General features: G+C 43.0%; 1 protein-coding gene across 1 annotated transcript; it reads left to right on the plus strand.

Annotated features, from left to right (window-relative positions):
• The first annotated feature begins 1,059 nt into the window (after positions 1-1,059).
• LOC130506461 (uncharacterized) lies at positions 1,060-2,283 on the plus strand. Its single transcript, XM_057001114.1, has one exon. It carries the CDS (start codon positions 1,060-1,062, stop codon positions 2,281-2,283), a length of 1,224 nt encoding a protein of 407 aa, XP_056857094.1.
• The last annotated feature ends 9,398 nt before the right edge of the window (positions 2,284-11,681 follow it).

An 11,681-nucleotide genomic window follows, 5' to 3' on the forward strand; every position in this document is an offset into this window, starting at 1 on the left:
ACTCCCTGGGGCATTAAGGCGGTCAAGGGGGATCAAGAAAATGTTAGGTCCTGCTATCAGACTACTCTAAAGAGAAAGACCCAAGTCTTATAGCAATTACATAAGAAGCTTCTGGCCCCGCATACCGAAAAGCCGGAAGTGGAAGAAATGGATGAGGTTCCACTCACAGAAGGGAACTTGGGTCAAAACTTAAAGATAGGCTCCAAGCTTCCAGAAGGCCTGAGAAGGAGATTGGTCGACTTCTTGAGATCCAACTCCGACTGCTTCGTTTGGTCCCATGAGGACATGCCTGGAATTGATCCCGACGTCATCATGCATCAACTCAAAGTGGATCCAATGCATCCTCCTGTCAGACAGAAGAGGAGGAGGTTCGCCCCCGAAAGGGACGAGATAATCAACGAAGAGGTCAAGAACCTACTGGATGCCGGATTCATACGAGAGGTGCAATACCCAGAATGGTTAGCTAATGTAGTGGTCGTTAGGAAGAAGAACGGGAAGTGGAGAGTCTTTATCGACTTCACGGATCTTAAAAAATCCTGTCCTAAAGACCCCTTCCCCTTGCCTCACATCGACAAGCTGGTCGATGCAACTGCTGGTCATCAACTGACGAGTTTCATGGATGCATTCTCCGGATATAACCAGATCCTAATGCATCCTGACGACCAAGAGAATACCTCGTTCATGACCTCAAGGGGCATCTACTGTTACAAGGTCATGCCTTTAGGATTAAAGAACGCACGTTCGACCTATCAGAGGATCGTCAACATGATGTTCGCCGATCAGATAGGGCAGACCATGGAGGTCTATATTGATGATATGCTGGTAAAGTCGCTGGACACTGAGGACCATATCTCGCACCTTCATAAAGCCTTCACCACTCTTAGGAGGTACAACATGAAGCTGAACCCTTCAAAGTGCTCGTTTGGGGTAAGCTCTGGGAAGTTCCTGGGGTATATAGTCACCCACATGGGCATTGAAGCAAACCCAGAGCAGGTGAGAGAAATCCAGGTGATACCTTCCCCTCGCAACGTCAAGGAGGTGCAAATACTGACATGAAGGATGGCTGCACTGAGCAGGTTCATCTCCAGGCTGTCCGACAAGTCGCATGCCTTCTTCGAAACCTTGAAGGACCCCAAGGACTTCCAGTGGACCGATAAATGTGAGCAAGCCCTATCTGATTTAAAGTCCTATCTCACTACTCCACCTCTCCTCTCAAAACCTTTGGAAGGTGATGTCCTATTGCTCTATCTGGCGGTATCAGAGCACGCAGTCAGTACGATCCTGGTAAGGGAAGAAGGAAGGAAACAGCACCCTATCTACTACGTGAGCAAATCATTGCTAGACGCGGAAACCCGCTATTGTCACCTTGAGAAGCTGGCCTTCGCCTTAGTTAATGCGTCTCGAAAGCTACGCCCCTACTTCCAGGCTCACCACATCGCCGTGGTCACTTCCTTCCCCATCAAAGCGGTCCTTCATAAGCCGGAAGTATCCGGACGACTAGCAAAATGGGCTATTGAGTTGGGGGAGTACGATGTGATCTTCCGGCCTGCAACGGCCATCAAATCGCAAGTCCTGGCAGATTTCGTAGCCGAATTCTCTCCTGCCATGCTTCCAGCCCTGGAACAAGAGGTAAAGCTTCATGATAGCAAAGGGGAGAAAGGTGAATGGACGCTGTACATTGATGGGTCTAGTAATGCAAGGAGCGCAGGCGTGGGACTAGTCCTAACTTCCCCTACGGGGGAATATGCCTCAAGGGCCGTACGATGCAACTTCAAAGCAACGAACAACGAAGCTGAATACGAAGCTCTAATAGCAGGCCTGACACTCGCCAAACAAATGGGAGTAGAAGATATCCAGGTCTTCAACGACTCACAACTGATCATAAGCCAAGTCCAAGGAGACTACCAGGCAAAAGATCCGAGTATGATCAGGTACCTATCCGTGGCTAAGCGACTACTCTACAGGTTCCGACACTGTAAGCTCACACTGATCCCTAGGGAGCATAACTCCCAGGCCGACGCTCTAGCTAATCTAGGGTCCGCCCTAGAAACTACAAGTCATATGAACATCCCGCTCCTAGTACTCCAATGGCCCGCAACCGAAAAGGAGACAGAGCCTGAAGAAGTGTCCGTAGTAGACGAAGGAGAGACCTGGATGACTTCCATCATTAGCTATCTGAGGTATGACACCTTGCCTGAAGACCAAGACGAAAGTCGGAAGATAAGGCGTCAAGCTGCTAGGTACTGCTTTTCCGAAGGGAAACTATACCGAATAACCTTCTAAGGACCCTACCTACGATGTCTTACCCTTAGGGAAGCCGCCAGGATACTAGAAGAACCCCACGAGGGAGTGTGGTTCCCATTCCAGTGGTCGGAGCTTGGTACTCAGAGCCATAAGGGCTGGATACTACTGGCCAACCATGGCGAGGGACTCCCTCAAACAAGCCAAACTCTGTAGCCAATGCCAGAAGCACGCGCCAGTCTCCAATCATCCACCAGAGAACCTCAAATCTCTAAGGTCTCCTTGGCCCTTCCGAAAGTAGAGCATGGACATCGTGGGGAATTCCCCATGGCACCGGGGCAAAAGGTCTTCCTTCTAGTTGTGACCGATTACTTCACTAAGTGGGTAGAAGCTGAAGCGCTAGCCAAGATAACGGATCTCCAGATCAGGAAATTCCTATGGACCAACGTGATCACTGATATCACTCAAATTACTCTAAAAAGTGAATTCTCTCTCAAATAAGAGGTTCAGATGCAGTACTTAGGGATCGAATCCACAAGGACTATAGCATTACTTCGAGGCTTTATTAAATAGAATTAAAAATAGACTTAAAGGTTTTATAAGTTTTAAAGCAGTAAATATTAATGTGAACAAGGGAATTGTTCAGTAAATGAAGTGAAGGTTGTTTCTAAATGAGAAGGATAGCTAGATTCAGGTATTTCTCAGGTATGAATTTATGCAGTTTGAAAGTGACAATAGGGTTTTAGTCCATGAACTCAATCAGTTGGTACGACCAGTAGGGTCTCCTTTACTAGATCCCGGATCTCAACTGTCGTTTGTTGATCTCGGAAAAGAGTCGATCGATACGACTTTCGTCTTAATCGATCGATACACCTTTCATACAATCGATCGCTACAACGATGGTTGTGCCGATCGATGGTAATTCTAGCAAGCATTATCGATTTGGTTGAACACATTCTCTAATGATCTAGACAACCTTTCGCATGAGTCTAGTCAGTTAGATCACTATAGTTTATTTCAGGGTATTGAGAGTATACAGTTGGTTATCTCTTCAATCCTAAGATCTAGATTTAAGGGTGATCAATCCTAAATCTAGTATTAAGAATAACTAAGTGAAAGAACTAATTTAATAACTCTAATAAACATCACAATCTCATCACATGATTCACCCTTATGAGAAACCTAAATCTAACAATTAGGTTTACTCAGACATATTCACGAGAGACAAGATCATGATGGTTTGGATAAAACTTAATATGAAATAAGGAACACAAAGAGTAATGAGTAAGATAAAAAAGGAGTTCAAGATCTTCTCTGTTTTGCAGTCTCAGATCTATCTCTCCAACTCTAACTCTTCTCCTAAGGTAGCCAAATTGCTTCTCTTCTCCAATAGATCTCTAGGCAAGTCTGCCTCTAAAATGATACAAAACCCTAGTATATAAAGCCTAACAGGCGGCCAGGGACTAATTGTGTAAATAGCAAACTTTGTGATTCTTGAAAATCTTCTAAATCGTAATCCATCGAATGGTTAAATATAGATCGACACTCTTCCATCACTGTCGATCGATTGTAAGTGACTCTAATCGCCCGACCTCGCATGATTACTATCGGTCGATTCTTCATTCGTGAAAATACTCCAAAAATGCCTTAAAAGTATTGCTTTCTTCAATTAAGTACCTGTGTCTGAAAATACTCTAAAATACTTTGAAAACGAAGTAAGTATGATTGAAAACTCTTATATACCATGGCTAAAAATGGGTGAAATTCATGGTATATCAACTCCCCCCAGACTTACTCTTTTGCTTGTCCTCAAGCAAAACAATCGGTAGTCTCTCCGAAGGAGTTTTGAAAGCAACATGACTCTTATTTTTGAAAGCTTAAAAATTCTCACTTCCTTGTCATAAGAATCTAAACGGTCTCAACCACAAATGCACATTTATACCTTATCCTAGTCTAGCAACCAAATTCATCTATCCAACAACTTAGCAGATCTTGTCTAAAATTCTCCTTTACTAACCTCATTTCTTAGCATAAAATAAAAGTGCGTGCTTTACCTTGGGGATATCGATCAAAAGACACATGGATTCAACTCAAACAAGTTTTCTGAGCAGGTAGTCTTTTCTGATCCTTTTCTCCCCTCTTCCCTCTTCTCTGAATCTCTTATTAGTTTCAATTTCAATAGGTCTCGATGCCACAAAGGTCATCTAATCTATCTTATTGACATTTGCACTGTAACTCATACATTTTTGACAAAGTGTAGCGAATAATGGGGTCTTTGGTAATTTACCTATCCCTCGTTTCCACAATGTGTGATCATTCTTGAGATTTAGAACATTGGGGTCACAGGAGACACTCCTACCCCTCTGCCTTTCAAGAAATCATTTCAATCTTTTCTTTATAAACTTAGATCTTTGAGATGCCAAAGAGAGAAAAGGAAGGGAGCCAGAATTGCACAGACTTGTACCTTTTCAGTCTTGTAGGAGGGTTCCGATCCGATGTATACCAAGCCCCAAGACAAGCTAAACTAGTCAGTATTAGGTTGGAGGCTAGCTTCGGTTCCTTTAAACAATCTGGGAAAGTGTGGCTAACTGACAGGTTGATCCACTTTGGTATCTCTATTGCAATCTGTGGTAAATAAGTCTAGAGTAACGCCAAAGAACGGTTTAGAAAATCATAAATATATATATTTTTTCCTTTTTGACTCGAAAAACGATTTTAACTTTTGGAAAATAGAATTGAAAATAGGTTGGTTTATATGATAAAAATAGATGATGATTGATAAATGTTAGTGACATTCTCACCCAGACTTAAATTACACCGTCTCGGTGTAATAATAAGAGGAAAAATAAAAATATGAAAAGTTAGAAATGGAGATAATGAAACAAAGTGGCGTACCTTTCTGTCTTTCCTGTCGATCGATGTACCATATACGGTATCGATCGACAGTATCAGACAGAATGTGTGATAATGTGTTAGCACGGGACTCACTCACTCGTCTAGCTTGACTCTCAAGTTAGCTCTGTTGTCAGTCCAAACACAAAGAAAATTAAACAAACGAAATATTTCAAAAGCATAAAACATAGATAAGTTTGAAAACATAAATCCTGCAAATCCGAAACATAAACATAAAAAGTCTGAAAGATAAAGAGAAGAGGTAAGAAGGCTAGTCGGTGGCCTCCTCGTCCTCCTCCTGCTGGTACTGGTGAGATGGTCCTGGGTCTGATGCTCTGACACTCCTCTTGCTCGCACATGGTGGTCGCGTGACTCGAGCCCAGATGGCTCGTAGGGCACTCATTACCGTCCTCTGAAAGTCTGCCTCAGGAATCGGGACGTCCGGTATGTCTGGGAAGTCAGGAAGGGGAGCTGCGGGAGTTGTCTGCTATCCTCCAACACCACGCTCCATCGGGTCCTGGCGAGACTCGGTGGTGAGCTCCAATAGGAACTCGTCGTCGGGCCTGAACCGGATCCTATCGACCTGATGGTCGAAGTCAGTGAGAGATGCGTGCGGGAGCTGAAACATACGGAAGCGGCGGTCAATCCTGAAAAACCAGAGAAGGCTCTTCTTGAGCCAGCCGCAATGCATCAGGTGCTGCTCGTCCATGAAGAGATGGCGGGGGTCTGCGGTACTACTGTCCAGACGGACACCACAGAACTCAAAGATCGGTGTGAGAAGACTACCCACACTCTCCTTCTTCCTACCCGAACCCGTGAAGGGTTTCTTCTTCAGTGAGATCAGATGCTCGGCGAAGAGAGCTCCAAGGTTGGGGACCACTAGTCCCGCAGTGTCGAGGTGAGAGAGATCGACCAGTCCGTTCACTGCTGGGAAGAGCAGTGAGAGATCATGTAGGCGCACCTTGTTGGGCTCCATATTGCACAACAGAGTGTTGGCAAAAGCCCGTAGGAAGTAGCGTAGGATCGGGTGACGAACGTCAGACTGAGTCGCTGAGCCGCTCCAACTGCCAGTGCCTATGATCTTCCGGAAGTCGTTCACACCAGGGAGAGGCGAGAACCTGCAAGATGTTGCATCCTCCTCAAAACCGTAAATGTTGCAGAGCTGGGGGATGGTGATCGAATATCTCTTCCCTCGAGCAAAGAAAGAGAGCACACCGTCGCCCGCTACTTTAGGACCGTCAGGGCGGTAGGTGAGGCGGACAGAGGCCATGAACTGGCGAACCAACGGTACGTGGAGGTCGTAGGCGTGTGTGGCTATGGTGCCCAACCCGAGGCCATGAACTGGCGGACCTTTCGTCGTCTCTCGGAACTCGAGGTTGCCGGCGGTTTGATGGGCCAGCGGGATCACTCCTCCTCTTCGTCCTCCTCTCTCTCTCAGTGTCCGAATCTGTGCTCATCTGAAAAGAAAAGTAAAACGAGTAAGTTAGCATTGATTCGCGAAAGAGATATATCGACCGATGCACACTCGTGTGTGTCGTTCGATAGATCAAATCTGTGTTCATCAGAGAATCAGAAATCGATCGACATGACAAAGTCTGTGTCGATCGATAGCGACTCGCGAAACCTGCAATTTCAACAGTCCATACGAAAACGAATTGAAAGAGAGGATTGGAGCATAACAAACTATCCTAGCAACTAGATAACCGATTTAAACATCTAAAACGCCCTAGAATTGCACCAAATCGACCCGATTTTCCCCAATTCAAAACCCAAACTTTAGGGTTCCAATCCAAAGAGAATTTCAGATTAATACCTTGGATAATGAGAGAAATGCGAATGAAAACAGATGGAGGGCTTGAAATCGAGTGGTTTTGGGCAAAGATTCAATGAAAATCGTTAAGAATCGAGAGAGAAAAGGGAGTTTTAGGATTCGGCTAGGGTTTGCGAAATAAGGAAAAAGGAGGCGGATGTCGAGTTAAATGAGAAGTTGCCTCGACATCCCCGTGTCGATCGATACAACATTAATGTTATCGATCGATTTTATGCATATGTGAAAATGAATGCGTTGGAAATAATCTAAATGTTACTAACCAATAATGAAAATTTCTAACTAAATGAAATAAATAAAAATGAAATGAAGATTTAAAAGTTAAAATAGGGATGAAAATATTAAATGAAAAATAGAAAAATAAAAGAAAAATGGGTTGCCTCCCATTCAGCGCTTAGTTTAAAGTCTTTAGCTCGACTTAGGATAACTGCTTTTAGTTATCACCGGGTGGTAGCAGCGAAAGGGGTTTTATATCTGGTGGTTTGGCCCAATAATGCTTTACTCGCTGCCCGTTTACTGTAAACTCGTCGCCTTCTTCACTAACGATCGTTCGTGCTCCGGAAGGTTTTACTTCCTTAATTGTAAAAAGGTCCTGACCAACGAGATTTTAGTTTTCCAGGGAAAAGGTTTAATCTGGAGTTATATAAGAGAACTTGATCATTCGGTTCAAAGCGTCTAGATAGGATCTTCTTATCGTGATAAGCTTTTGTTCGTTCCTTATATAACTTCGAATTTTCATATGCCAAATGTCGAATTTCATCGAGCTCGTTGAGCTGAATTAGTCGTCTCTCGGCAGCTGGCTTAATATCAAAATTTAACAATTTGGTTGCCCAGGCTGCCTTGTGCTCCAGTTCAACTGGTAAATGGCATGATTTTCCGTACAGCAAGTGAAAGGGTGTCGTACCCAGTGGTGTTTTATAGGCGGTCCGATATGCCCATAAGGCATTGTCTAATTTGCGAGACCAATCTTTCCTATCTATTCGGACAGTCTTTTCCAAAATTTCCTTGATTTGTCGGTTCGACACTTCCACTTGTCCACTAGTTTGTGGGTGATAGGGTGTTGCTACTCGATGGTGGACACCATGTTTCTCAAGCAATCTGTCGAAAACTTTGTTTATGAAATGTGATCCACCGTCACTAATGATTATTCTTGGAACTCCAAATCTTGGGAAAATGTTGCTCTTGAAAAGTTTGATAACTACGGACGCATCATTTGTAGGAGAGGCAACTGCCTCAACCCATTTTGAGACGTAGTCTACAGCGACTAGGATATATTTGTTGCCATAAGAAGATGGGAAAGGACCCATAAAATCTATTCCCCAACAGTTGAAGACTTCTACTTCCAAGATAAATTTTTGTTCCATCTCATGTCTCTTGCTTATTTTTCCTCTCCGCTGACATCTGTCGCATCGTGCTATATGAGCATGAACATCGCGAAATGTTGTTGGCCACCAAAACCCTGCTTGGAGAATTTTGGAAACTGTTTTAAAAGTGGCGAAATGTCCTGCGTAATCAGAGCTGTGACATTGGTAAATAATGTTTGGAATTTCAGCTTCAGAGACGCATCTTCTATATATACCGTCAGAACAGTGTTTGTAGAGATAGGGCTCATCCCAGTGGTATCTCTGAACTTCACGAAAGATTTTTTTTCGTTCATAACCTTTTAAGTTTTCTGGTTCAAAATCAGCGGCTAAATAGTTGACTATATCAGCATACCAAGGTCGAACTTTGATATTCCGTCCAATCGCATTTGCTTCTTGTAGAGAGACATCAGATATATTATGATTCAAAGCATTACAAGCAACCTTAACTGGTATGTCAATGAGTTCTGTTGATGTTCTGTCGCTGATGGATATGATTGATTTTTTATCAGTAGTGTCAGTCGTCAATTTGCCATTTGACTCGTCCAGCAATCCGTCAGATATGAGCGATATGTGACCTATGAATGATGTGTCCAAAAGAGCTATATTCTCTGTAGGAAAGAAATCATCTATAGGAACTTCATCCTCAATTCGAATCCTGGAAAGATGATCAGCGACACCGTTGTCTACTCCTCTTTTATCTTTAATTTCGATATCGAACTCTTGGAGTAACAAGATCCATCTTATTAGTCTCGGTTTAGCATCTTTCTTCTGCATTAAATATTTGATGGCAGCATGATCAGTGTGGACTATAACATGTGCTCCAACTAAGTATTGGCGGAATTTTTCGAAAGCATAAACCACTGCTAGCAACTCTTTTTCTGTGGTAGAGTAATTCCGTTGTGCTTCGTCGAGTGTGCGACTCGCATAGTATATAGCGTGTAGCTTCTTATCTTTTCGTTGTCCTAGAACTGCTCCAACCGCGAAATCACTCGCATCGCACATAATCTCGAAAGGGAGATTCCAATCAGGTGGGTTTACGACTGGGGCAGTTATAAGAGACTTCTTCAGCGCTTCGAAAGCTTCCTTACATTCTGGCGTAAAATCGAATTTAACTTCTTTGCACAAAAGATTGTTCAGGGGTCTAGCAATTTTACTGAAATCTTGTATGAATCGTCTGTAAAATCCAGCATGTCCAAGGAAACTTCGTATGTCTCTAACGTTTTTGGGTGCTGGTAGACCAGTCATTACTTCAATTTTGGCTCTATCTACTTCTATTCCTGCTGCGGAAACTTTGTGTCCAAGGACTATACCATCGTTCACCATGAAATGGCATTTTTCCCAATTTAAGACAAAATTCTTTTCTTCACATCTTTCCAATACCTTGCACAGGTTGTCTAAGCAATCCTTAAAACTTGATCCGTAAACCGAAAAATCGTCCATGAAAACTTCCATGAAATCTTCGATCATATCCGTGAATATTGACATCATGCATCGTTGGAAAGTGGCTGGTGCGTTACATAGTCAAAATGGCATTCTGCGATATGCAAATGTTCGGTAAGGACAAGTAAAAGTTGTCTTTTCTTGATCTTCAGGATGTATCGGTATCTGGAAAAATCCCGAATATCCGTCAAGAAAACAGTAATATTTATGGTTAGCCAATCTTTCGAGCATTTGATCGATGAAAGGTAAAGGAAAATGGTATTTTCTTGTAGCAGCATTCAGTTTCCTATAATCAATACACATTCGATGTCCAGTGACAGTGCGTGTGGGGATGAGCTCATCTTTATCGTTTTTAACCACCGTGATCCCTCCTTTCTTTGGTACAACATGCACAGAGCTTACCCATTTACTATCTGAGATAGGATATATAACTCCTGCATCCAGAAGTTTAATTATCTCTTTTTTCACTATCTCTTTTAGGTTTGGGTTGAGTCTTCTTTGCTGTTCTATAGACGTTTTTGCATCTTCTTCGAGGTGGATGCGGTGCATGCAAAGATCAGCGGCTATTCCGGGAATATCATCTAAAGAATACCCGATCGCTCTCCGATATTTACGCAGCTTGTTTAAAAGCAGTGCAAGCTCTCCGTTCGTGAGATTAGCGTTAACAATGACAGGGTATGATTTATCGCAAAGGAACGCATACTTCAGGCCAGCTGGAAGTGGTTTCAGTTCCACCTTGGGCGCCTTTTCTTTAGTCCATTTAGTCGATGAAGAAAATAAACGATCAATAGTTTCCCTAAGGAATTTGTCCGTAATGATTTCAGAATCATCATTTTCTTCATTTGTATCTCCGATACTTGCGTCCATAAGATTCGAATAATCTTCTGTTCTGCTATCTACGTTCAGAATTTCTTGTTCATCAGGAGTGAATGTGTCTTCTGATGAATTGGTAGCACATATATCCGTAAGGTATTCTTTTTCCAGCTCAGAATCTTCTTCCGTGTAAAAGGCATGATCGTCTATCAGAGGACGTTTTAATAGTTTTCCATGTCGAAGTTCATTGATATATCTCCGACATTTAAACCGATCTTTCCTCCTCTACAATCTATTATTGCTCCTGCTGTAGCTAAAAAGGGCCGTCCTAATATAAGGGGGTCTTTCGGCACTTGCTTATACTTGAGTACGACAAAATCTGCTGGTATGAAGCAATCATCAATTCTGACTGGCACATCCACCAGGATTCCCTCAGGTACCCTAATAGAGCGATCAGCTAGAACTAATGTGATAGGCGTTGGGACAAATACATCGTAACCTAGCGAAACTGCTACAGAGTGTGGCATGAGGTTTACACTAGAGCCAAGATCACAAAGAGATCGAGGAAAACGTGCGTTTTGTATCTTACAATCTTGGACGAAACTACCAGGATCAGACCTTTTAATTGAAGTCCCTCCTTGTATTATCGCACTTACTTCCTCTGATACTAGCATGACGCTTTGTTCTACACTTGAGGATATCATATCTTTCATGTATTTCTTCACCGAAGGGGCTATCTTAAGAGCGTCACTGAGGGATGTCTCGAATTTGATTTTATCAAAAGCCTTTTTGCAGATTGCATGTTCCAATGCTTTCTTAGTTTGTGGTTTGTTTGGAGGAAATGGGGGAGGAGCTCTATAGATTCTTTCAGTCCCGGTAGATTGTGTATTGCTATTGCTGGTGCCACCAGACGGTCGATCGTTTTCCTTCCCAGAGGATCGATCGACATGTGGTTCATCTAGATGGTCGATTTCGACTTCGGCATCGGGATTCTCTTTGTCTAAATCTATAGTTTTCCCCTGATTCTTTTCATTTGAAGAATTTTTCCTATGTTCTGATGTTTCTGAGTCGGAGTCGTTATCAAGCAGTTCTATGGGGTTGGA

The sequence above is a fragment of the Raphanus sativus genome, unplaced genomic scaffold (genome assembly GCF_000801105.2).
Source record: "Raphanus sativus cultivar WK10039 unplaced genomic scaffold, ASM80110v3 Scaffold3263, whole genome shotgun sequence".
Lineage (NCBI taxonomy): Eukaryota > Viridiplantae > Streptophyta > Magnoliopsida > Brassicales > Brassicaceae > Raphanus > Raphanus sativus.

Coding starts and splice junctions, on each gene's coding strand:
- LOC130506461 (XM_057001114.1), top strand. CDS start 1,060: ATGGCTGCACTGAGCAGGTTCATCTCCAGGCTGTCCGACAAGTCGCAT.